Consider the following 27,609-nt stretch of genomic DNA (forward strand, 5'->3'; position numbering starts at 1 on the left):
TGAGTAGGTGAGTGAGTAGGTGAGTAGGTGAGTGAGTGAGTAGGTGAGTGAGTGAGTATTTGAGTGTGTGTGTGTGAGTAGGTGAGTGAGTAGGTGAGTGAGTAGGTGAGTAGGTGAGTGAGTAGGTGAGTAGGTGAGTGAGTAGGTGAGTAGGTGAATGAGTAGGTGAGTAGGTGAGTGAGTAGGTGAGTGAGTAGGTGAGTGAGTGAGTATTTGAGTGTGTGTGTGTGAGTAGGTGAGTGAGTAGGTGAGTGAGTAGGTGAGTAGGTGAGTAGGCGAGTAAGTGAGTGAGTAGGTGAGTAGGTGAGTGAGTAGGTGAGTAGGTGAGTAGGTGAGCGAGTAGGTGAGTAGGTGAGTGAGTAGGTGAGTAAGTAGTTGAGTGAGTAGGTGAGTGTGTAGGTGAGTGAGTAAGTAGGTGAGTAGGTGAGTGAGTAGGTGAGTAGGTGAGTGAGGAGGTGAGTGAGTAGGTGAGTAGGTGAGTGAGTAGCTGAGCGAGTAGGTGAGTAGGTGAGTGAGTAGGTGAGTGAGTAGGTGAGTAGGTGAGTGAGTAGGTGAGTGAGTAGGTGAGTAGGTGAGCGAGTCACCTTGCCATCTGTGCTCTCGTGAAAGCTGTCTACCCGTGCCGCTAGTGAGCACTTGGCAGCCACCAGGCGCGCGGCTCTCTTACGGAGATCCTGACAACAACCACGTTAACAACCACGTTAACAACCACAACAACCACAACCACGTCAACAACCACAGCCACAACAACCACAACAACCACGTTAACAACAACCACCACCACGTTAACAACCACAACCACGTTAACAACCACAACCACGTTAACAACCACGTCAACCACCACCACCACTACAACCACCACAACCACCACAACCACGTTAACAACCACGTCAACCACCACTACAACCACCACAACCACCACAACCACCACAACCACAGCCACAACCACGTTAACAACCACGTCAACCACCACCACCACAACCACCACCACCACAACCACAGCCACCACCACGTTAACAACCACGTTAACCACCACAACCACCAACACAACCACGTTAACCACCACAACCACTTTGACAACCACAGCCACCACCACCACCACAGCCACCACCACCACCACGTTAACAACCACCACCACGTTAACAACCACGTTAACCACCACGTTAACAACCACCACTACCACAACCACCACGTTAACAACCACAACCACCACCATGTTAACCACCACCACCACAACCACCACAACCACGTTAACCACCACAACCACCACCACGTTAACAACCACAACCACCACAACCACCACATTAACCACAACCACCACAACCACCACGTTAACAACCACCACAACCACCACCACCACAACCACCACAACCACGTTAACAACCACCACAACCACCACCACGTTAACAACCACAACCACCACAACCACCACGTTAACAACCACAACCACCACAACCACCACGTTAACAACCACAACCACCACAACCACCACCACGTTAACAACCACAACCACCACAACCACCACCACGTTAACAACCACCACAACCACCACGTTAACCAACACCACCACAACCACCACGTTAACCAACACCACCACCACGTTAACTACCACTCACCCACCCACCCACCCACTCACCCACTCACCCACTCACTCACCCACCCACTCACCCACCCACCCACCCACTCACTCATCCACCCACTCACCCACCCACCCACCCACTCACCCACCCACTCACCCACCCACCCACCCACTCACCCACTCACCCACCCACCCACTCACCCACCCACCCACTCACCCACCCACCCACTCACCCACCCACTCACCCACCCACCCACTCACCCACCCACTCACCCACCCACCCACCCACTCACCCACCCACCCACCCACTCTCCCACTCACTCACCCACCAACCCACTCACCCACCAACCCACTCACTCACTCACTCACCCACACAACCACTCTCCCACCCACACACCCACTCACCCACCCACCCACCCACCCACCCACCAACCCACCCACCCACCGGTGGGAGACCTTGCACGATGTCACTGTGATAGATGAAACCGGTGTGTGGGAGTATTGCCACGGTGCTGAACCCGGACAGAGACTTTCGCTGAGCTCCCAGCAGCATCACGTTACACGCAGGCATCTTAGAGAGCGCCGTGAGGCCTCCTGCCACTCCTGGAGATCACACAGAGACACACAGAGAGAGTCAGAGACACACAGAAACAGAGACACACACAGACACACAGAGATACACACAGAGACACAGAGACACACAGAGAGTCAGAGACACACAGAGAGTCAGAGACCCACAGAGAGTCAGAGACACACAGAGACACACACAGAGACATACAGAGAGAGTCAGAGACACACAGAGAGTCAGAGCCACACACAGAGACAGAGAGACAGAGACACACACACAGAGACACACAGAGAGAGTCAGAGACACACACACAGAGACAGAGAGACACACACATAGAGACAGAGAGACACACACACAGAGACACACACACAGAGACAGAGAGACAGAGACACACACACAGAGACAGAGAGACACACACAGAGACACAGAGACAGAGACACACACAGAGACACGGAGAGCGAGAGACAGAGAGACAGAGACACAGAGACTTTCGCTGAGCTCCCAGCAGCATCACGTTACACGCAGGCATCTTAGAGAGCGCCGTGAGGCCTCCTGCCACTCCTGGAGATCACACAGAGACACAGAGAGTCAGAGACACACACAGAGACACACACAGAGACACACACAGACACACAGACACACACAGAGACACACAGAGAGTCAGAGACACACACATAGACACACACAGACACAGAGAGACACACACAGACACACAGAGAGTCAGAGACACACAGAGAGTCAGAGACAACAACAACAACAACCGCCATTCGCCACTAAGTGGCGGTGACGTCACCACGACGCTTGTGCCAGGCTATGTGCACCCTGAGGCCACGTGAAGTATCGAACGCCCGCTGGCAGGAGGTCACGGGGCAGACCCAGGTGCCACGGGTCGACTGACTGAGATGACTGGCTGATGCACCACCTGTGCCCCCTACTGTGCCAACCTGCTGTGCTTTAGCCACCCGGCGCTCCGCTCGCTGTTGTGAGCGTCGCTCCTCCGCCCTCCGTTGTTGTTGGAGGGCGACTGCCTCCAACTGCCCAGTAGCATCCTTCACGAGCCTCCTCCACAGAGGCCGATCTTGACACCGCTGGTACCAGTCATCGGCAAGTCCACTCAGCTCCACGTCCTCCTGTACCACATCACTCCATCTCTTCTCTAGCCCGTGCCGCGCCCGCTTAGCCCCCTCAATCCGGCCAAACAAAAGCTGTTTCGGCATGCGGTGGCTGGGCATGCGGGCTACATGACCCAGCCATCGCAGCCTTGCCTGCCGGAGGAGCTCACCGATGGGACCCTGCCCAGATCTTTCAAGGATTTGTGAGCTCCTCACACAATCCAGTCTGGTTAAACCGAGGATGGATCGGAGGCAGGCCAGCCTAAATGTTTCTAACCGGCGAAGATGTTCCATTAGGGGGGTCCACGTTTCGCAAGCGTAGAGAAGGGAGGGAATGACCGTGGCCGAGAAGACCTGAAGCTTAGTGCGGAGCGACAGACCAGGTAGCTTCCACACAGCGTTACGCAACCGATGAAAAGATATTGCCGCTCGACTGATTCGGAGTGAGACCTCTGCTGTTAAACTGGAGCCAGTCATAAGCACACTGCCCAGGTATGGGAAACTCTCCACTCTCTCCCATCACCGATTGGGAGTTGTGGGGGTGGAGTGTCCGATGGTACAAAATGCCCAGGCAGGTGCTTAGTTTTGGTGGGGCTGATGGTAAGGCCCCACCTCTTAGTGGCACGCTCCAGTCTCAGCAGCAGCGTCTCCAACTCCTCCTCTGACTGAGCAGCTATTACCAAGTCATCAGCATACATAACGTGGTTGAGCAATAGGGAGCCATCCCTTGACCGCACCCGGGCATCGATTAGCCTCCCATTATATCTGTACCATATGGAGATTCCCCCGGTACAGCTATTGAAGGCTTCACGAACTACGTGGTCAAAATAGATGTTAAATAATGTGGGAGCCAGAGGACATCCCTGTCGCACCCCAAGGTGTACAGGGAATGGCTCTGACTCCCGGCCACGTAGTTTTACCCGGGCCCGCTCACCATCATGAAGGTCCTTAACGATCGTGAGCAGAGGGTCAGGTACTCCAAAAGCACGAAGAACGACCCAGAGCCCAGGCCTACTGATGGTATCATAGGCCTTGACCAGGTCAATAAAGCAGAGATGTAGGTCTTGTTGGAATTCCCTACACCTCTGCTGTAGCAGACGGACAGAAAATATGGCATCTGTGCAGGACCGCCCTTTCCTGAAACCGCATTGGGGCTCCGCAAGCCTCTCCTCAGCGTGCCTGGCAAGGCGATGCTGAATAATCCTTGCCAGGACCTTTCCCGGCACACTGAGGAGTGAGATGCCCCTGTAGTTGTTACAGTCTGTGCGGTCCCCATTCTTAAAAAGGGGGACCACCAGGGCATCCTTCCAATCCTGCGGAACCCGTCCAGTGGTCCAGACTGTTGTTATGATGTCATATAGGGCAGTCTGTGCACAAACGCCACCCTCCCTCAGCATTTCGCTTGGGAGATCATCTCTGCCCGCTGCCTTTCCTGGTCTCAGACTCCGGATCGCCTTCAATACTTCCTCAGCAGATGGCACCTCAGCCAGCCACTCACAGGGGGTGACTTCATCCAATATTTGAGGCACCGCAGCCTCAGCAGGGTCATCCTCACTTTGTGCCACGATGTTTTCCTGGCTGAGGGATTTTCCCTCCCCCAGGATCTCACAGAAATGCTCAGCAAATCTGCGAACCTGTTCCTGGGGGTCGGAAATTGGATCACCGTTTTTTCCCCTAATGATGGTAATAGGTGTGGCGCTGCAGGTTACTTTTTTGATGGAGTTAAATAGAGATTTGTGATCACGGGCCACTGAGGCAGACTCCATCTCCTCAGCAACCCGCGACCACCACCCATCCTTGCAGCGCCTCACGGCTCTCCGAACCTCCGAGCGAAGGCTGCGGTAAGCCTCCTCATTCTCTGACGTGGGATTCTGTAGCCGATGACAGTGGGCCTGTCGCTTTTTCTCAACCATCGTGAACAACTCCTCTGTCATCCAGGGTGTCTGGGGAGGTCTGGACCGCGTACCCAAAGCAGCCATTGCAGCTGCATGAGTCACAGTCCTAAACCTCGCCCATTTACCCTCGACATCAGGAGGAGTCGGGGACGATGCCAATCCCAGCCGCAAGCGATGATGAAATTCTCGCTTGCAACTTTCATCAGATAACTGAGACCAGGCCACTTTAGGTTGGAATGGGGTCCTGGGTGTACACCCACCACCGGAGTGGAAGAATGGCAGGCGCATCTTACAGATGACTAGTCGATGGTCAGAGGGCAGATCAGCTCCACGGTAGGTCCTGGTGTCAAGGACATGGGCTCGCATTCGCTGGTCCGTCACTATGTAATCCAGCAGATGTTCTTGCTTGGACCCGGCATGCATCCATGATGTTGTGTGGATGCGCCGATGCCGGAACAGCGTGTTGGTAATTACAAGCCCATGGGCTGCACAAAAATCTAGCAGCCTCCTACCGTTGTTATTGAGCTGATCTGGCCCATGCCCTCCAATCACTCCAGACCAGGTGCCAGTATCATGACCAACTCGGGCATTGAAGTCACCCAACATGATGACTCTATCCCGAGGGGCCACTTTAGCCAGCACCTGTGACAGGAGGTCATAGAAGGCATCTGACTCATCGGCTTTGCCTGCATCCCTCCACGGATGTTCATCTTCGGTGGGGGCATAAGTAACCACGACCACCATTCCTCGCCTCCGGTTGATGGGAAGGCGAGCCCAAAGTAGCCTGGGGCTTACAGCTTCCCACACCTCACCGCCACGCTCCCACGCCCCCTTCATTCTTTTGTTCAAAAGAAGACCCACACCCTGTTGTTTGGCAGTCTGCTGCCCCGAGTAGAGGACTGTCCACCCCTCATGGTGGCAGGAGCCAGAGCCGGTCCACCGGACCTCCTGAATGCCGCATAGATCCAGGCGGTACCGGTCCAGCTCCCGACAGAGGAGTGGCAGCCTCTCCTCTGCAGTGAGCGTTCGAACATTCCACGTGGCCAACCGTAGTGGCTTTTCGTTGTTTCTGGAGTAGCCCCGAGGGTAGGTATTCAATCTCCTGGCTCCGCCAATTGGGGTTTGGCCAGGAGACGTCATAGACGCCTGGCCCCCCGGGGCCTCCGGCACAAGCTTAGTTGTTACATATTTCAGTTGAATTCGTAGTTTCGTGGTAATTAATTGAAGGTGGAGGGGTTACCAGCCCCTCGCACCCGTCCAGAGCCCCCGTTTAGCCCCTGTGGTGGACACATTTGCCATGAGGGGAGGAGCCAATCAAAATTGGATCTCCCCCCACAGCGCTGTCCACGACAGAGTTGCCCGTCCGGCACCGAGAGACACACACAGACACACAGAGAGACAGAGATACACGCAGGCATCTTAGAGAGGGCCGTGAGGCCTCCTGCCACTCCTGGAGATCACACAGAGAGAGTCAGAGACACAGAGACACAGAGACACACAGAGACACACACAGAGACAGAGAGACAGAGACACACACAGAGAGACACAGAGAGACAGAGACACACACAGAGACACAGACACAGAGAGACACGCAGGCATCTTAGAGCGCCGTGAGGCCTCCTGCCACTCCTGGAGATCACACAGAGACACACAGAGAGTCAGAGACACACAGAGACACACAGAGAGAGTCAGAGACACAGAGACACACAGAGACATACACAGAGACAGAGACACACACAGAGAGACACAGTGAGACAGAGACACACACAGAGACAGAGAGACAGAGAGACACACAGAGACACACAGAGAGTCAGAGACACACACAGAGACACACAGAGAGTCAGAGACACAGAGACACACACAGAGACACAGAGTCAGAGACACAGAGACAGAGAGAGACAGACAGAGAGACACACAGGCATCTTAGAGAGGGCCGTGAGGCCTCCTGCCACTCTTGGAGATCACACAGAGACACACAGAAACAGAGACACACACAGAGACACACAGAGAGAGTCAGAGACAGAGACACAAAGACACAGAGAGAGAGAGACAGACACAGAGAGACAGAGACACACACAGGCATCTTAGAGAGCGCCGTAAAGCCTCCTGCCACTCCTGGAGATCACAGAGACACAGAGACATAGCGACAGAGAGACAGAGAGAGACACAGAGACACGGAGACACACAGAGAGACACACACAGAGAGACACAGAGAGAAAACAGAGACACAGAGAGACACAGGGAGACACACACAGACACAGAGAGACGGAGAAAGAGGCACAGAGACAGACAGACAGAGACACAGAGACACACATAGAGAGACAGACAGAGACACAGAGACACACACACAGACACAGAGAGACAGAGATACACGCAGGCATCTTAGAGAGGGCCGTGAAGCCTCCTGCCACTCCTGGAGATCACACAGAGACACACAGAGACACACACAGAGAGTCAGAGACACAGAGACAGAGGGAGAGACACAGAGACACACACAGAGACACGGAGACACACAGACACAGAGAGAGACAGAGAAAGAGACACAAAGACACAGCGAGAGACACAGAGACACACACAGGCATCTTAGAGAGCGCCGTGAAGCCTCCTGAGACAGAGTCATAGCGACAGAGACACAGAGACACAGACAGCGGGAAAGAGAGACAGAGAGACACACAGTGAGAGAGTCAGACAGAGAGACAGACACAAACTCGGTGACTGGATGAGTCACCAAGTGAAAAACTGGGTGAGTGACTGAGTGACTGTGTGAGTGACTGGGTGAGTGACTGAGTGACTGTGTGAGTGACTGTGTGAGTGACTGACTGAGTGACTGACTGAGTGACTGTGTGAGTGACTGGGTGAGTGACTGAGTGAGTGTCTGTGTGAGTGACTGAGTGAGTGACTGACTGAGTGACTGTGTGAGTGACTGAGTGACTGACTGGGTGACTGGGTGAGTGACTGTGTGAGTGACTGACTGACTGACTGAGTGACTGTGTGAGTGACTGGGTGAGTGACTGAGTGACTGACTGAGTGACTGACTGAGTGACTGTGTGAGTGACTGTGTGAGTGACTGGGTGAGTGACTGGGTGAGTGACTGACTGAGTGACTGTGTGAGTGACTGAGTGACTGTGTGAGTGACTGTGTGAGTGACTGTGTGAGTGACTGAGTGAGTGACTGTGTGAGTGACTGAGTGACTGACTGAGTGACTGACTGAGTGACTGTGTGAGTGACTGTGTGAGTGACTGTGTGAGTGACTGGGTGAGTGACTGACTGAGTGACTGTGTGAGTGACTGACTGAGTGACTGACTGAGTGACTGTGTGAGTGACTGTGTGAGTGACTGTGTGAGTGACTGTGTGAGTGACTGGTTGACTGGGTGAGTGACTGTGTGTCTGGGTGAGTGACTGAGTGAGTGACTGAGTGAGTGACTGGGTGAGTGACTGGGTGAGTGACTGGGTGAGTGACTGGGTGAGTGACTGTGTGACTGAGTGACTGGGTGAGTGACTGGGTGAGTGACTGGGTGAGTGACTGAGTGACTGTGTGAGTGACTGAGTGAGTGACTGAGTGTCTGGGTGAGTGACTGAGTCAATGAGTGACTGGGTGAGTGTCTGTGTGAGTGACTGACTGAGTGACTGTGTGAGTGACTGACTGAGTGACTGAGTGAGTGACTGACTGAGTGACTGTGTGAGAGACTGAGTGACTGGGTGAGTGTGTGTGCGAGTGACTGAGTGACTGAGTCACTGGCTGAGTGTCTGTGTGAGTGACTGACTGAGTGAGTGACTGTGTGAGTGACTGTGTGAGTGACTGATTGAGTAACTGTGTGAGTGACTGAGTGACTGGCTGAGTGACTGTGTCAGTGACTATGTGAGTGACTGGGTGAGTTAATGAGTGAGTGACTGGGTGACTGAGTGAGTGACTGAGTGAGTGACTGAGTGAGTGGATGGGTGAGTGACTGTGTGAGTGACTGAGTGACTGAGTGAGTGACTGAGTGAGTGACTGAGTGAGTGAATGGGTGAGTGACTGTGTGAGTGACTGAGTGACTGAGTGAGTGACTGAGTGAGTGACTGTGTGAGTGACTGTGTGAGTGACTGGGTTAGTGACTGACTGAGTGACTGGGTGAGTGACTGACTGAGTGACTGGGTGAGTGACTGACTGAGTGACTAGGTGAGTGACTGGGTGAGTGACTGGGTGAGTGACTGAATGAGTGACTGACTGAGCAACTGAGCATCTGTGTGAGTGACTGACTGAGCGACTGACTGAGCAACTGACTGAGCGACTGTGTGAGTGTCTGAGTGAGCGACTGACTGAGTGTCTGTGTGAGTGACTGTGTGAGCGTTTGTGTGAGTTACTGTGTGAGTGAGTGACTGAGTGAGTGACTGAGTGTCTGAGTGAGCGACTGACTGAGTGTCTGAGTGAGTGTCTGTGTGAGTGACTGTGTGAGTGACTGTGTGAGTGTCTGTGTGAGTGGTGAGTGAGTGAGTGACTGTGTGAGTGACTGTATGAGCGACTGACTGAACGACTGTGTGAGTGACTGAGTGACTGTGTGAGTGTCTGTGTGAGTGACTGTGTGAGTGACTGTGTGAGTGTCTGTGTGAGTGGTGAGTGAGTGAGTGACTGTGTGAGTGACTGTATGAGCGACTGACTGAACGACTGTGTGAGTGACTGAGTGACTGAGTGACTGTGTGAGTGATTGTGTGAGTGACTGTTACTGAGCGACTGACTGAGCGACTGACTGAGCGACTGACTGAGCGACGGAGCGACTGACTGAGCGACTGACTAAGCGTCTGTGCGAGTGACTGACTGAGCGGTTGACTGAGCGTCTGAGCGACTGACTGACTGAGCGACTGACTGAGTGACTGAGTGTCTGTGTGAGTGGTGACTGAGTGACTGAGTGACTGAGCGACTGAGCGACTGACTGAGCGACTGACTGAGCGACTGACTGAGCGACTGACTTAGTGACTGACTGAGCGACTGACTGAGCGACTGACTGAGTGACTGACTGAGCGACTGACTGAGCGACTGACTGAGCGACTGACTGAGTGACTGACTGAGCGACTGACTGAGCGACTGACTGAGCGACTGACTGAGCGACTGACTGAGTGACTGACTGAGCGACTGACTGAGCGACTGACTGAGTGTCTGAGTGAGTGACTGACTGAGTGACTGACTGAGCGACTGAGCGACTGACTGAGCGACTGACTGAGCGACTGACTGAGCGACTGACTGACTGAGTGACTGAGCGACTGACTGAGCGACTGACTGAGCGACTGACTGAGTGACTGAGTGTCTGTGTGAGTGGTGACTGAGTGACTGAGTGACTGAGCGACTGAGCGACTGACTGAGCGACTGACTGAGCGACTGACTGAGCGACTGACTGAGCGACTGACTGAGCGACTGACTGAGTGACTGACTGAGCGACTGACTGAGCGACTGACTGAGCGACTGACTGAGTGACTGACTGAGCGACTGACTGAGCGACTGACTGAGCGACTGACTGAGCGACTGACTGAGTGACTGACTGAGCGACTGACTGAGCGACTGACTGAGTGTCTGAGTGAGTGACTGACTGAGTGACTGACTGAGCGACTGAGCGACTGACTGAGCGACTGACTGAGCGACTGACTGAGCGACTGACTGACTGAGTGACTGAGCGACTGACTGAGCGACTGACTGAGCGACTGACTGAGCGACTGACTGAGTGACTGACTGAGCGACTGACTGAGCGACTGACTGAGCGACTGACTGAGCGACTGACTGAGCGACTGACTGAGCGACTGTGCGAGCGACTGACTGAGCGACTGACTGAGCGACTGACTGAGTGACTGACTGAGCGACTGACTGAGCGACTGACTGAGCGACTTACTGAGTGACTGACTAAGTGTCTGTGCGAGTGACTGACTGAGCGACTGACTAACTGAGCGTCTGTGCGAGCGAGCGAGCGGTCACCCATGATTTTGGCGGCTGACGAGGCACCGACAATGATGCTGACGTTGGGAGCGATGAAGGACATCCTTGACTGGACGTACTCCAACACTCGTGAGCGGGCCGCGTGGAGGGAGAGGGCCATGTCACACGCCTCCGTGAGGCGAGACAGCTCCTCACCACTCAGCTGTTGCCTGCACACGCACAGCGAGAGGGTGAGAGGGTGAGCGAGAGGGTGAGTGAGTGGGTGAGCGAGAGGGTGAGCGACAGGGTGAGCGAGTGAGTGAGCGAGAGGGTGAGCGAGTGAGTGAGTGAGTGACTGAGTGAGTGAGTGAGTGGGTGAGTGAGTGGGTGAGCGAGAGGGTGAGTGAGTGGGTGGGTGAGTGAGTGACTGAGTGAGTGGGTGAGAGAGAGGGTGAGCGAGAGGGTGAGCGAGAGGGTGAGCGACAGGGTGAGTGAGAGGGTGAGAGAGAGGGCCATGTCACACGCCTCCGTGAGGCGAGACAGCTCCTCACCACTCAGCTGTTGCCTGCACACGCACGGTGAGAGGGTGAGCGAGAGGGTGAGCGGGTGGGTGAGCGGGTGGGTGAGTGGGTGAGTGAGTGGGTGAGCAATAGGGTGAGCAACAGGGTGAGCGAGAGGCGTGGAGAGAGAGGCGTGGAGCGAGAGGGTGAGAGAGAGGGTGAGCGAGAGGGTGAGCGAGTGAGTGAGTGAGTGGGTGGGTGAGTGAGTGAGTGAGCAAGAGGGTGAGCGAAAGGGTGAGCGAGAGGGTGAGCGAGAGGGTGAGCGAGAGGGTGAGCGAGAGGGTGAGCGAGAGGGTGAGAGAGAGGGTGAGTGAGAGGGTGAGAGAGAGGGTGAGCGAGAGGGTGAGCGAGAGGGTGAGAGGGAGGGTGAGAGAGAGGGTGAGTGAGAGGGTGAGAGAGAGGGTGAGCGAGAGGGTGAGAGAGAGGGTGAGAGAGAGGGTGAGCGAGAGGGTGAGCGAGAGGGTGAGAGAGAGGGTGAGAGAGAGGGTGAGAGAGAGGGTGAGCGAGAGGGTGAGCGAGAGGGTGAGTGAGAGGGTGAGAGAGAGGGTGAGAGAGAGGGTGAGCGAGAGGGTGAGCGAGAGGGTGAGAGAGAGGGTGAGAGAGAGGGTGAGAGAGAGGGTGAGCGAGAGGGTGAGCGAGAGGGTGAGTGAGAGGGTGAGAGAGAGGGTGAGAGAGAGGGTGAGCGAGAGGGTGAGAGAGAGGGTGAGAGAGAGGGCCATGTCACACGCCTCCGTGAGGCGAGACAGCTCCTCACCACTCAGCTGTTGCCTGCACACGCACGGTGAGTGGGTGAGAGGGTGAGCGAGAGGGTGAGCGAGAGGGTGAGCGAGAGGGTGAGCGAGAGGGTGAGCGAGAGGGTGAGCGAGTGAGTGAGAGGGTGAGCTACAGGGTGAGCTACAGGGTGAGCGAGAGGGTGAGCGAGAGGGTGAGCGAGAGGGTGAGCGAGAGGGTGAGCGAGAGGGTGAGCGAGAGGGTGAGCGAGAGGGTGAGCGAGAGGGTGAGCGAGAGGGTGAGCGAGAGGGTGAGAGAGAGGGTGAGAGAGAGGGTGAGAGAGAGGGTGAGCGAGAGGGTGAGCGAGAGGGTGAGAGAGAGGGTGAGAGAGAGGGTGAGCGAGAGGGTGAGAGAGAGGGTGAGTGAGAGGGTGAGAGAGAGGGTGAGAGAGAGGGTGAGCGAGAGGGTGAGAGAGAGGGTGAGAGAGAGGGTGAGTGAGAGGGTGAGTGAGAGGGTGAGCGAGAGGGTGAGAGAGAGGGTGAGAGAGAGGGTGAGCGAGAGGGTGAGAGAGAGGGTGAGCGAGAGGGTGAGCGAGAGGGTGAGAGAGAGGGTGAGAGAGAGGGTGAGTGAGAGGGTGAGAGAGAGGGTGAGAGAGAGGGTGAGCGAGAGGGTGAGAGAGAGGGTGAGCGAGAGGGTGAGAGAGAGGGTGAGCGAGAGGGTGAGCGAGAGGGTGAGAGAGAGGGTGAGAGAGAGGGTGAGTGAGAGGGTGAGAGAGAGGGTGAGAGAGAGGGTGAGAGAGAGGGTGAGAGAGAGGGTGAGAGAGAGGGTGAGAGAGAGGGTGAGAGAGAGGGTGAGAGAGAGGGTGAGAGAGAGGGTGAGAGAGAGGGTGAGAGAGAGGGTGAGAGAGAGGGTGAGAGAGAGGGTGAGCGAGAGGGTGAGTGAGAGGGTGAGAGAGAGGGTGAGTGAGAGGGTGAGTGAGAGGGTGAGAGAGAGGGTGAGCGAGAGGGTGAGAGAGAGGGTGAGAGAGAGGGTGAGCGAGAGGGTGAGTGAGAGGGTGAGTGAGAGGGTGAGTGAGAGGGTGAGAGAGAGGGTGAGAGAGAGGGTGAGCGAGAGGGTGAGCGAGAGGGTGAGCGAGAGGGTGAGAGAGAGGGTGAGAGAGAGGGTGAGAGAGAGGGTGAGAGAGAGGGTGAGAGAGAGGGTGAGTGAGTGGGTGAGAGAGAGGGTGAGAGAGAGGGTGAGTGAGTGGGTGAGAGAGAGGGTGAGTGAGAGGGTGAGAGAGAGGGTGAGAGAGAGGGTGAGAGAGAGGGTGAGAGAGAGGGTGAGCGAGAGGGTGAGCGAGAGGGTGAGCGAGAGGGTGAGCGAGAGGGTGAGAGAGAGGGTGAGAGAGAGGGTGAGAGAGAGGGTGAGCGAGAGGGTGAGCGACAGGGTGAGCGACAGGGTGAGCGACAGGGTGAGCGACAGGGTGAGCGAGAGGGTGAGAGAGAGGGTGAGCGGGTGAGAGGGCGGGTGAGTGAGTGGATGAGTGGGTGAGTGGTGGGTGAGTGAGTGAGAGGGCGAGTGAGCGAGCGAGCTGGTGAGCGAGCTGGTGAGCGAGCTGGTGAGTGCGGTGGCGGTGGTGAGCGAGTTACCCCTGCGTGGTGGAGGCGGTGACGCTCACCACCATGATGGTGGCGTTGGTGAGGATCTGCTGCAGGGCTGCGTTGTGTTTGCACTGCTCCAAACCATTGCCCAGCTCCTGGAGACACACGTGGGGAGGGTGGTGGTGAGTGGTGAGTGGTTAGTGAGTGGGTGGGTGAGTGGTGAGTGAGTGAGTGAGTGGTGAGTGAGTGAGTGTGTGGTGAGTGTGTGTGGTGTGTGAGTGTGTGGGTGGGTCAGTGAGTGGTGAGTGTGTGAGTGTGTGGTGAGTGTGTGGTGTGTGAGTGTGTGGTGAGTGGTGAGTGTGTGGTGTGTGAGTGTGTGGTGAGTGGTGAGTGTGAGTGTGAGTGGTGAGTGTGTGGTGAGTGAGTGGTGAGTGTGTGGTGAGTGTGTGAGTGAGTGGGTGGGTGAGTGAGTGGTGAGTGTGAGTGGTGAGTGTGTGGTTAGTGAGTGGTGAGTGAGTGTGTGAGTGTGAGTGGTGAGTGTGTGAGTGTGGTGAGTGAGTGTGTGAGTGTGAGTGGTGAGTGGTGAGTGTGTGAGTGTGGTGAGTGTGTGAGTGTGGTGAGTGTGTGAGGGTGAGTGGTGAGTGGTGAGTGCGAGTGGTGAGTGGTGTGTGAGTGAGTGAGTGGTGTGTGAGTGTGTGTAGTGGTGAGTGGTGAGTGTGTAGTGGTGAGTAGTGGTGAGTGATGAGTGTGTAGTGGTGAGTGTGTGTAGTGGTGAGTGTGTGTAGTGGTGAGTGTGTGTAGTGGTGAGTAGTGGTGAGTGGTGGTGAGTGGTGAGTGAGTGTGTGTGTAACTGAGTGTGTGAGTGTGTGAGTGAGTTAGTTTGTGTGTAACTGTGAGTGTGTAGTGGTGAATGGTGAGTAGTGGTGAGTGAATGGTGAGTGGTGAGTGAGTGGTGAGTAGTGGTGAGTGTGAGTGGTGAGTAGTGGTGAGTGTGTGAGTGAGTGAGTCAGTGTGTGTGTGTAACTGTGTGTGTGTGTAACTGTGTGTGTGTAACTGTGTGTATGTAGTGGTGAGTGTGAGTGGTGAGTGTGAGTGGTGAGTGTGAGTGGTGAGTAGTGGTGAGTGTGTGAGTGAGTGAGTCAGTGTGTGTGTGTGTGTGTAACTGTGTGTGTGTAGTGGTGAGTGAGTAGTGGTGAGTGTGAGTGGTGAGTGTGAGTAGTGGTGAGTAGTGGTGAGTGGTGAGTGTGAGTGGTGAGTGTGAGTGGTGGTGAGTAGTGGTGAGTAGTGGTGAGTGTGAGTGGTGAGTGTGAGTGGTGAGCGTGAGTGGTGAGCGTGAGTAGTGGTGAGTGTGAGTGGTGGTGAGTGGTGTGTGTGTAACTGTGTGTGTAACTGAGTGTGTGTAGTGGTGAGTGTGTAGTGGTGAGTGGTGAGTGTGTGTGGTGAGTGGTAAGTATGTGTGTAACTGTGTGTGTGTAACTGAGTGTGTGTAGTGTGTAGTGGTGAGTGTGTAATGGTGAGTGAGTGGTGAGTGTGTGGTGAGTGTGAGTGGTGAGTGATGAGTGAGTGGTGAGTGTGTGAGTGAGTGAGTCAGTGTGTGTGTGTAACTGTGAGTGTGTAGTGGTGAGTGAATGGTGAGTGAGTGTGAGTGGTGAGTGTGTGTAGTGGTGAGTAGTGGTGAGTGTGTGTAGTGGTGAGTAGTGGTGAGTAGTGGTGAGTGTGTGAGTGGTGAGTGTGTGAGTCAGTGTGTGTGTAACTGAGTGTGTGAGTGAGTGAGTCAGTGTGTGTGTAACTGTGTGTGTGTAGTGGTGAGTGTGTGTAGTGGTGAGTGAGTGGTGAGTGAGTGGTGAGTGTGTGTAGTGGTGAGTGGTGAGTGTGTGTAGTGGTGAGTGGTGAGTGTGTGTAGTGGTGAGTGGTGAGTGTGTGTAGTGGTGAGTGTGTAGTGGTGAGTAGTGGTGAGTGATGAGTGTGTAATGGTGAGTGTGTGTAGTGGTGAGTGTGTGTAGTGGTGAGTAGTGGTGAGTAGTGGTGAGTGGTGGTGAGTGGTGAGTGAATGTGTGTGTAACTGAGTGTGTGAGTGAGTTAGTTTGTGTGTAACGGTGTGTGTGTAACTGTGAGTGTGTAGTGGTGAATGGTGAGTAGTGGTGAGTGAATGGTGAGTGGTGAGTGAGTGGTGAGTAGTGGTGAGTGTGAGTGGTGAGTAGTGGTGAGTGTGTGAGTGAGTGAGTCAGTGTGTGTGTGTAACTGTGTGTGTGTGTAACTGTGTGTGTGTAACTGTGTGTATGTAGTGGTGAGTGTGAGTGGTGAGTGTGAGTGGTGAGTGTGAGTGGTGAGTATGAGTGGTGAGTAGTGGTGAGTGTGTGAGTGAGTGAGTCAGTGTGTGTGTGTGTGTGTAACTGTGTGTGTGTAGTGGTGAGTGAGTAGTGGTGAGTGGTGAGTGTGAGTGGTGAGTGTGAGTAGTGGTGAGTAGTGGTGAGTGGTGAGTGTGAGTGGTGAGTGTGAGTGGTGAGCGTGAGTAGTGGTGAGTGTGAGTGGCGAGTGGTGAGTAGTGGTGAGTGGTGAGTGAGTGGTGAGTGAGTGGTGGTGAGTGATGGTGAGTGTGAGTAGTGGTGAGTAGTGGTGAGTGAGTGGTGAGTGAGTGGTGAGTGTGAGTGGTGAGTGTGAGTGGTGAGTAGTGGTGAGTGAATGGTGAGTGTAAGTGGTGAGTGTGGTGAGTGGTGAGTAGTGGTGAGTGTGAGTAGTGGTGAGTGAATGGTGAATGGTGAGTGTGAGTGAGTGGTGAGTGAGTGGTGAGTGTGAGTGGTGAGTGGTGTGACCTTGACAGTGTGAATGTAGTCCAAGGCGCTGGGCACGAGTGGTGAGTGGTGAATGGTGAGTGGTGAGTGTTAGTGGTGAGTAGTGGTGAGTGTGAGTGGTGAGTGTGTGAGTGAGTGAGTGAGTCAGTGTGTGTGTGTGTGACTGTGTGTGTGTAACTGTGTGTGAGTAGTGGTGAGTGGTGAGTAGTGGTGAGTGTGAGTGGTGAGTGAGTGGTGAGTGGTGAGTGAATGGTGAGTGAGTGGTGAGTGAATGGTGAGTGAGTGGTGAGTGAATGGTGAGTGAGTGGTGAGTAGTGGTGAGTAGTGGTGAGTAGTGGTGAGTGTGTAGTGGTGAGTGAGTAGTGGTGAGTGAGTAGTGGTGAGTGAGTAGTGGTGAGTAGTGGTGAGTGAATGGTGAGTGAATGGTGAGTGGTGAGTAAATGGTGAGTGAATGGTGAGTAGTGGTGAGTAGTGGTGAGTGTGAGTGGTGAGTAGTGGTGTCACCTTGACAGTGCGAATGTAGTCCAGGGCACTGGGCACGAGTGGTGAGTAGTGGTGAGTAGTGGTGAGTGGTGAGTAGTGGTGAGTAGTGGTGAGTAGTGGTGAGTGAGTGGTGAGTGAGTGGTGAGTGTGAGTGTGAGTGGTGAGTAGTGGTGAGTGGTGAGTGAGTGGTGAGTGAGTGGTGGTGAGTGGTGGTGAGTGTGAGTAGTGGTGAGTAGTGGTGAGTGAGTGGTGAGTGAGTGGTGAGTGTGAGTGGTGAGTGTGAGTGGTGAGTAGTGGTGAGTGAATGGTGAGTGTAAGTGGTGAGTGTGGTGAGTGGTGAGTAGTGGTGAGTGTGAGTAGTGGTGAGTGAATGGTGAATGGTGAGTGTGAGTGAGTGGTGAGTGAGTGGTGAGTGTGAGTGGTGAGTGGTGTGACCTTGACAGTGTGAATGTAGTCCAAGGCGCTGGGCACGAGTGGTGAGTGGTGAATGGTGAGTGGTGAGTGTTAGTGGTGAGTAGTGGTGAGTGTGAGTGGTGAGTGTGTGAGTGAGTGAGTGAGTCAGTGTGTGTGTGTGTGACTGTGTGTGTGTAACTGTGTGTGAGTAGTGGTGAGTGGTGAGTAGTGGTGAGTGTGAGTGGTGAGTGAGTGGTGAGTGGTGAGTGAATGGTGAGTGAGTGGTGAGTGAATGGTGAGTGAGTGGTGAGTGAATGGTGAGTGAGTGGTGAGTAGTGGTGAGTAGTGGTGAGTAGTGGTGAGTGTGTAGTGGTGAGTGAGTAGTGGTGAGTGAGTAGTGGTGAGTGAGTAGTGGTGAGTAGTGGTGAGTGAATGGTGAGTGAATGGTGAGTGGTGAGTAAATGGTGAGTGAATGGTGAGTAGTGGTGAGTAGTGGTGAGTGTGAGTGGTGAGTAGTGGTGTCACCTTGACAGTGCGAATGTAGTCCAGGGCACTGGGCACGAGTGGTGAGTAGTGGTGAGTAGTGGTGAGTGGTGAGTAGTGGTGAGTAGTGGTGAGTAGTGGTGAGTGGTGAGTAGTGGTGAGTAGTGGTGAGTAGTGGTGAGTGTGAGTGGTGAGTGAGTGGTGAGTGTGAGTGGTGAGTGTGTAGTGGTGAGTGTGTGAGTGAGTGAGTCAGTGTGTGTGTGTGTGTAACTGTGTGTAAATGTGTGTGTGTAGTGGTGAGTGTGAGTGGTGAGTAGTGGTGAGTAGTGGTGAGTGAGTGGTGAGTGAGTAGTGGTGAGTAGTGGTGAGTAGTGGTGAGTGAGTGGTGAGTGAGTGGTGAGTAGTGGTGAGTAGTGGTGAGTGGTGAGTAGTGGTGAGTAAGTGGTGAGTGAGTGGTGAGTAGTGGTGAGTGGTGGTGAGTAGTGGTGAGTGAGTAGTGGTGAGTGAGTAGTGGTGAGTGGTGAGTAGTGGTGAGTGGTAGTGAGTAGTGGTGAGTGAGTGGTGAGTGAGAAGTGGTGAGTGGTGAGTAGTGGTGAGTAGTGGTGAGTGGTGCGTGTGAGTGGTGAGTGTGAGTGGTGAGTGTGAGTGGTGAGTAGTGGTGAGTGAGTGGTGAGTGTGAGTAGTGGTGAGTAGTGGTGAGTGAGTAGTGGTGAGTGGTGAGTAGTGGTGAGTAGTGGTGAGTAGTGGTGCGTGAGTGGTGAGTGTGAGTGGTGAGTAGTGGTGTTACCTTGACAGTGCGAATGTAGTCCAGGGCACTGGGCACGAGTGGTGAGTGGTGAGTAGTGGTGAGTAGTGGTGAGTAGTGGTGAGTGGTGAGTGGTGAGTGCGAGTGGTGAGTAGTGGTGAGTGAGTAGTGGTGAGTGAGTAGTGGTGAGTGGTGAGTAATGGTGAGTAGTGGTGAGTGTGAGTGGTGAGTGAGTCAGTGTGTGTGTGTGTAACTGTGTGTGTGTAGTGGTGAGTGTGAGTGGTGAGTAGTGGTGAGTAGTGGTGAGTGAGTGGTGAGTGAGTAGTGGTGAGTGGTGAGTGAATGGTGAGTGTGAGTGGTGAGTAGTGGTGTCACCTTGACAGTGCGAATGTAGTCCAGGGCACTGGGCACGAGTGGTGAGTGGTGAGTAGTGGTGAGTGAGTAGTGGTGAGTGAATGGTGAGTGAATGGTGAGTGAATGGTGAGTAGTGGTGTCACCTTGACAGTGCGAATGTAGTCCAGGGCACTGGGCACGAGTGGTGAGTAGTGGTGAGTGAGTGGTGAGTGAGTAGTGGTGAGTAGTGGTGAGTGTGAGTGGTGAGTAGTGGTGTCACCTTGACAGTGCGAATGTAGTCCAGGGCACTGGGCACGAGTGACTCCAGCTCCGGGAAGCGTTTAGCAAATTTATCTCTCACGAACTTGTGAATGATGTCTAACACACACACGGGGAGACACACGGGGAGACACGGGGAGAGAGAGAGACAAGGAGAGACACGGGGAGACACACGGGGAGACACGGGGAGAGACACGGGGAGACACACGGGGAGAGACACACGGGGAGACACGGGGAGACACACGGGGAGAGACACGGGGAGAGACACGGGGAGAGACACGGGGAGAGAGAGACACGGAGAGAGACACGGGGAGACACACGGGGAGAGACACGGGGAGAGACACACGGGGAGAGACACGGGGAGAGACACGGGGAGACACACGGGGAGAGAGACACGGGGAGAGAGACACAGGGAGAGAGACACACGGGGAGACACACATGGGGAGACACGGGGAGAGAGACACACGGGGAGAGAGACACACGGGGAGACACACGGGGAGAGAGAGACACGGGGAGAGACACGGGGAGAGGGACACACGGGGAGAGGGACACACGGGGAGAGGGACACGGGGAGTTATTAAATACAGCCATGATGGTGGTGATGATGGTGGTGATAATGGTGGTGGTGATAATGATGATGGTGGTGGTGATGGTCATGATGATGATGGTTGTGGTGATGATCATGATGATGATGGTGATGATGATGGTTGTGGTGATGATCATCATGATCATGTCTCGTTGCCCGTGACTGTCCAGACAGAGGTTGGTGTTTCTCTCCCCGTGGCTATACAGAGGTTGGTGTTTCTCTGCCCCTGGCTGTACAGACAGAGGTTGGTGTTTCTCTCCCCGTGGCTATACAGAGGTTGGTGTTTCTCTGCCCGTGGCTGTGCAGACAGAGGTTGGTGTTTCTCTACCCGTGGCAATACAGACAGAGGTTGGTGTTTCTCTACCCGTGGCTATACAGAGGTTGGCGTTTCTCTGCCCGTGGCTATACAGACAGAGGTTGGTGTTTCTCTGCCCGTGGCTATACAGAGGTTGGTGTTTCTCTGCCCATGGCTGTACAGAGGTTGGTGTTTCTCTACCCGTGGCTGTACAGAGGTTGGTGTTTCTCTACCCGTGGCTATACAGAGGTTGGTGTTTCTCTGCCCATGGCTGTACAGACAGAGGTTGGTGTTTCTCTGCCGGTGGCTGTACAGACAGAGGTTGGTGTTTCTCTGCCCGTGGCTATACAGACAGAGGTTGGTGTTTCTCTGCCCGTGGCTGTACAGACAGAGGTTGGTGTTTCTCTGCCCGTGGCTGTACAGACAGAGGTTGGTGTTTCTCTGCCCGTGGCTGTACAGACAGAGGTTGGTGTTTCTCTGCCCATGGCTGTACAGACAGAAGCCCACGTACTGATCTCGTTGTCTATCTCCACCGTGAGGTTGTTGGCGTCCACGATGAGTTTGTACTCTGGGTCGGCCTCCACTGGGCCCAGCACTGCGGGGGGGGGGGGGGAGAAGGGGGGGTAGGGGGGGAGAAGGGGGGGTAGAGGGGGAGGTCGTCACCCACCCATTCACTCGCCCACTCGCCCACCCGCCCACTCGCCCACCCGCCCACTCGCTCACCCACCCACTCGCTCACCCACCCACTCGCTCACCCACCCACCCACTCGCTCACCCACCCACCCACTCGCTCACCCACCCACCCACCCGCTCGCTCACCCACCCACCCACTCGCTCACCCACCCACCCACTCGCTCACCCACCCACCCACTCGCTCACCCACCCACCCACTCGCTCACCCACCCACCCACTCGCTCACCCACCCACCCACTCGCTCACCCACCCACTCGCTCACCCACCCACCCACCCACTCGCTCACCCACCCACCCACTCACCCACCCACCCACTCGCTCACCCACCCACTCGCTCACCCACCCACTCGCTCACCCACCCACTCACTCGCTCACCCACCCACCCACTCGCTCACCCACCCACCCACTCGCTCACCCACCCACCCACTCGCTCACCCACCCACCCACTCGCTCACCCACCCACCCACTCGCTCACCCACCCACCCACTCGCTCACCCACCCACTCGCTCACCCACCCACTCGCTCACCCACCCACCCACCCACCCACTCGCTCACCCACCCACCCACTCACCCACCCACCCACTCGCTCACCCACCCACTCGCTCACCCACCCACTCGCTCACCCACCCACTCACTCGCTCACCCACCCACCCACTCGCTCACCCACCCACTCGCTCACCCACCCACTCGCTCACCCACCCGCTCACCCACCCACTCGCTCGCTCACCCACCCACTCGCTCGCCCACCCACCCACTCGCTCGCCCACCCACCCACTCGCTCACCCACCCACCCACTCGCTCACCCACCCACCCACTCGCTCACCCACCCACTCGCTCACCCACCCACCCACTCGCTCACCCACCCACCCACTCGCTCACCCACCCACCCACTCGCTCACCCACCCACCCACTCGCTCACCCACCCAGTCGCCCACCCACCCACTCGCCCACCCATTCACTCACCCATCCATGCACTACTCACCCACCCACTCACCCAACCACTCACCCAACCACTCACCCAACCACTCACCCAACCACTCACCCAACCACTCACCCAACCACTCACCCAACCACTCACCCAACCACCCACCCAACCACCCACCCACCCAACCACTCACCCAACCACCCACACACCCAACCACTCATCCAACCACTCACCCAACCACTCACCCAACCACTCACCCAACCACCCACTCATCCAACCACTCACCCAACCACTCACCCACCCACTCACCCAACCACTCACCCAACCACTCACCCAACCACCCACCCAACCACCCACTCACCCAACCACTCACCCAACCACTCACCCAACCACTCACCCACCCACTCATCCAACCACTCACCCAACCACTCACCCTCAGTCTTGCGGGATTTTCCGATGTGCATCTCCACTGTTGCCATGATTTCTGCAAACTGAGAGACAACAGGGAGACAGAGACAGTGACAGTGAGACACAGGGAGACACAGGGAGACAGAGACAACAGGGAGACACAGGGAGACACAGGGAAACACAGGGAGACACAGGGAGACAGAGACAGTGAGACACAGGGAGACACAGGGAGACAGAGACAGTGAGACACAGGGAGACACAGGGAGACAGAGACAGGGAGACACAGGGAGACAGAGACAGTGACAGTGAGACACAGGGAGACACAGGGAGACAGACAACAGGGAGACAGACAACAGGGAGACACAGGGAGACACAGGGAGACACAGAGAGACACACAGAGACACAGAGAGACACACAGAGACACAGGGAGACACAGTGAGACACAGGGAGACACAGGGAGACAGAGACAGTGAGACAACAGGGAGACACAGGGAGACACAGGGAGACAACAGGGAGACACAGGGAGACACAGGGAGACACAGGGAGACACAGGGAGACAGAGACAACAGGGAGACAGAGACAGTGAGACACAGGGAGACACAGGGAGACAGAGACAGGGAGACACAGGGAGACACAGGGAGACAGAGACAGTGAGACACAGGGAGACAGAGACAGGGAGACACAGGGAGACAGAGACAGGGAGACACAGGGAGACAGAGACAGGGAGACACAGGGAGACACAGGGAGACAGAGACAGTGAGACACAGGGAGACAGAGACAGGGAGACACAGGGAGACAGAGACAGGGAGACACAGGGAGACAGAGACAGTGAGACACAGGGAGACACAGGGAGACAGAGACAGTGAGACACAGGGAGACACAGGGAGACAGAGACAGGGAGACACAGGGAGACAGAGACAGTGAGACACAGGGAGACAGAGACAGGGAGACACAGGGAGACAGAGACAGGGAGACACAGGGAGACAGAGACAGTGAGACACAGGGAGACACAGGGAGACACAGGGAGACAGAGACAGGGAGACACAGGGAGACAGAGACAGGGAGACACAGGGAGACAGAGACAGGGAGACACAGGGAGACAGAGACAGGGAGACACAGGGAGACACAGGGAGACACAGACAGTGAGACACAGGGAGACAGAGACAGGGAGACACAGGGAGACAGAGACAGGGAGACACAGGGAGACAGAGACAGTGAGACACAGGGAGACACAGGGAGACACAGGGAGACAGAGACAGGGAGACACAGGGAGACAGAGACAGTGAGACACAGGGAGACACAGGGAGACAGAGACAGTGAGACACAGGGAGACAGAGACAGGGAGACACAGGGAGACAGAGACAGTGAGACACAGGGAGACACAGGGAGACAGAGACAGTGAGACACAGGGAGACAGAGACAGTGAGACACAGGGAGACACAGTGAGACACAGGGAGACACAGGGAGACACAGTGAGACACAGGGAGACACAGGGAGACACAGGGAGACACAGGGAGACACAGGGAGACAGAGACAGTGAGACACAGGGAGACACAGGGAGACACAGTGAGACACAGGGAGACACAGGGAGACACAGGGAGACACAGGGAGACAGACAACAGGGAGACAGAGACAGTGAGACACAGGGAGACACAGGGAGACACAGGGAGACACAGGGAGACACAGGGAGACACAGGGAGACACAGGGAGACACAGTGAGACACAGGGAGACACAGGGAGACAGACAACAGGGAGACAGAGACAGTGAGACACAGGGAGACACAGGGAGACACAGGGAGACACAGGGAGACACAGTGAGACACAGGGAGACACAGTGAGACACAGGGAGACACAAGGAGACACAGTGAGACACAGGGAGACACAGGGAGACACAGGGAGACAGACAACAGGGAGACAGAGACAGTGAGACACAGGGAGACACAGGGAGACACAGGGAAACACAGGGAGACACAGGGAGACAGAGACAGTGAGACACAGGGAGACACAGGGAGACAGAGACAGTGAGACACAGGGAGACACAGGGAGACACAGTGAGACACAGGGAGACACAGGGAGACAGAGACAGTGAGACACAGGGAGACACAGGGAGACAGAGACAGTGAGACACAGGGAGACACAGGGAGACAGAGACAGTGAGACAACAGGGAGACACAGGGAGACAGAGACAGTGAGACAACAGTGAGACACAGGGAGACAGAGACAGTGAGACACAGGGAGACACAGGGAGACACAGGGAGACACAGGGAGACAGAGACAGTGAGACACAGGGAGACACAGGGAGACACAGGGAGACACAGGGAGACAGAGACAGTGAGACACAGGGAGACACAGGGAGACAGAGACAGTGAGACACAGACAGTGAGACACAGGGAGACAGAGACAGTGAGACACAGACAGTGAGACACCGGGAGACACAGGGAGACAGAGACAGTGAGACAACAGGGAGACACAGGGAGACAGACAGTGAGACACAGGGAGACACAGGAAGACAGAGACAGTGAGACAACAGGGAGACACAGGGAGACAGAGACAGTGAGACACCGGGAGACACAGGGAGACAGAGACAGTGAGACACAGGGAGACACAGGGAGACAGAGACAGTGAGACAACAGGGAGACACAGGGAGACACAGACAGTGAGACACAGGGAGACTCAGGGAGACAGAGACAGTGAGACACAGGGAGACACAGGGAGAGACAGTGAGACAACAGGGAGACAGAGACAGTGAGACACAGACAGTGAGACACCGGGAGACACAGGGAGACAGAGACAGTGAGACACAGGGAGACAGAGACAGTGAGACACAGGGAGACACAGGGAGAGACAGTGAGACAACAGGGAGACAGTGAGACACAGACAGTGAGACACAGGGAGACACAGACAGTGAGACACAGGGAGACAGAGACAGTGAGACACAGGGAGACACAGGGAGACACAGACAGTGAGACACAGGGAGACACAGGGAGACAGAGACAGTGAGACACAGGGAGACACAGGGAGACACAGTGAGACACAGGGAGACACAGGGAGAAAGAGACAGTGAGACACAGGGAGACACAGGGAGACAGAGACAGTGAGACACAGGGAGACACAGGGAGAGACAGTGAGACAACAGGGAGACAGAGACAGTGAGACAACAGGGAGACACAGACAGTGAGATACAGACAGTGAGACACAGGGAGACAGAAACAACAGGGAGACACAGTGAGACACAGGGAGACAGACAACAGGGAGACAGAGACAGTGAGACACAGGGAGACAGAGACACAGGGAGACACAGTGAGACACAGGGAGACAGAGACAGTGAGACACAGGGAGACAGAGACAACAGGGAGACAGAGACAGTGAGACACAGACAGTGAGACACAGGGAGACAGAGACAACAGGGAGACAGACAACAGGGAGACACAGGGAGACAGAGACAGTGAGACAGAGACAACAGTGAGACACAGGGAGACAGAGACAACAGGGAGACACAGACAGTGAGACACAGGGAGATATGTGGGAGACACGGACAGACAGTGGAGGGATAGGGAGACACAGAGACAACAAGGAGACACAGGGAGACAGAGACAACAGAGAGACACAAACAGTGAGACACAGGGAGACAGAGACAGTGAGACACAGGGAGACAGAGACAGTGAGACACAGGGAGACAGAGACACAGTGAGACACAGGGAGACAGAGACAACAGGGAGATATGTGGGAGACACGGACAGACAGTGGAGGGATAGGGAGACACAGGCAGACACAGACAGTGAGACACAGGGAGATATGTGGGAGACAGAGACAGTGAGACACAGGGAGACAGAGACACAGGGAGACACAGACAGTGAGACACAGGGAAACAGACAACAGGGAGACAGAGACAGTGAGACACAGGGAGACAGAGACAACAGGGAGACACAGGGAGACAGAGACAACAGGGAGACACAGGGAGACGTGGGGTGACAGGGGGAGACAGACACGGGGAGACATGGGGAGACATGCAGGGACAGAGACAGAGATGGTGAGACACAGGGAGACAGAGAGAGACACGGACAGACGGTGAAACACAGGGAGACAGAAAGAGACGGAGAGAGAGAGACGGTGAGACAGGGAGACAGAGACGGTGAGACACAGGGAGACAGAGAGAGACACAGACAGACGGTGAGATACAGGGAGACGTGGGGAGATACAAGGGGAGACAGAGACACAGGGAGACGTGGGGGGGGGGGAGACATGGGAGACAGGGGGAGACACGGGGGGAGACAAGGGGGGAGACACAGAGAGACACAGGGAGAGAGACACGGGGGAGACACAGGGGGAGACACAGGGGGAGACACAGGGGGAGACACAGGGGGAGAGACAGGGGGAGAGACAGGGGGAGACACAGGGGGAGACACAGGGGGAGACACAGGGGGAGACACAGGGGGAGAGACACAGGGGGAGAGACACGGGGGGAGACACACGGGGGGAGACACGGGGAGAGAGACACAGGGAGAGAGACACGGGGCGAGAGACACGGGGAGAGAGACACGGGGAGAGAGACACAGGGAGAGAGACACAGGGAGAGAGACACAGGGAGAGAGACACAGGGAGAGAGACACAGGGAGAGAGACACGGGGAGAGACAAATGGGGGAGAGACACGGGGAGAGAGACACGGGGAGAGAGACACGGGGGGAGAGACACGGGGGGAGAGACACGGGGGGAGAGACACGGGGGGAGAGACACGGGGGGAGAGACACGGGGGGAGAGACACGGGGGGAGAGACACGGGGGGAGAGACACGGGGGGAGAGACACGGGGGGAGAGACACGGGGGGAGAGACACGGGGGGAGAGACACGGGGGGAGAGACACGGGGGGAGAGACACGGGGGGAGAGACACGGGGGGAGAGACACGGGGGGAGAGACACGGGGGGAGAGACACGGGGGGAGAGACACGGGGGGAGAGACACGGGGGGAGAGACACGGGGGGAGAGACACGGGGGGAGAGACACGGGGGGAGAGACACGGGGAGAGAGACACGGGGGGAGAGACACGGGGGGAGAGACACAGGGAGAGAGACACGGGAGGAGAGACACGGGGGGAGAGACACACGGGGAGAGACACAGGGGGAACAGGGAGAGACACAGGGGAGAGACAGGACACAGGAAGAGACACAGGGGGAGAGACACAGGGGAGAGAGACACAGGGAGAGAGACACAGGATGAGAGACACAGGATGAGAGACACGTTGCTGTGGGTGAAAGACGTCAGACCCCTTTGCTGGCGCTGAGCTTGGCGATGCTGAGGATGGAGTCCCCATC

At 55.9% G+C, this 27,609-nt stretch overlaps 1 protein-coding gene across 1 annotated transcript in view; it reads right to left on the minus strand.

Annotated features, from left to right (window-relative positions):
* LOC142907965 (U4/U6 small nuclear ribonucleoprotein Prp31-like) overlaps nt 1–27,603 on the minus strand; it is a 44,770-nt gene extending 17,167 nt beyond the window's left edge. The window contains exons 1-8 of the mRNA XM_076058023.1: nt 27,562–27,603; nt 22,326–22,383; nt 20,787–20,870; nt 19,396–19,493; nt 13,935–14,041; nt 11,096–11,265; nt 2,025–2,182; nt 585–674 (exon numbers count right to left, since the gene is read on the minus strand). Coding sequence (XP_075914138.1) covers nt 585–674; nt 2,025–2,182; nt 11,096–11,265; nt 13,935–14,041; nt 19,396–19,493; nt 20,787–20,870; nt 22,326–22,371 — 753 coding nt within the window. The 5' untranslated portion in view covers nt 22,372–22,383; nt 27,562–27,603. The remainder of the gene's footprint in view (nt 1–584; nt 675–2,024; nt 2,183–11,095; nt 11,266–13,934; nt 14,042–19,395; nt 19,494–20,786; nt 20,871–22,325; nt 22,384–27,561) is intronic.
* Nucleotides 27,604–27,609: the final 6 nt, after the last annotated feature.

Source organism: Petromyzon marinus, assembly GCF_048934315.1.
Source record: "Petromyzon marinus isolate PM22_M1 ecotype Great Lakes invasive population chromosome 67 unlocalized genomic scaffold, UKy_Petmar_22M1.pri1.0 chr67_unloc.4, whole genome shotgun sequence".
NCBI classification, from domain to species: domain Eukaryota; kingdom Metazoa; phylum Chordata; class Hyperoartia; order Petromyzontiformes; family Petromyzontidae; genus Petromyzon; species Petromyzon marinus.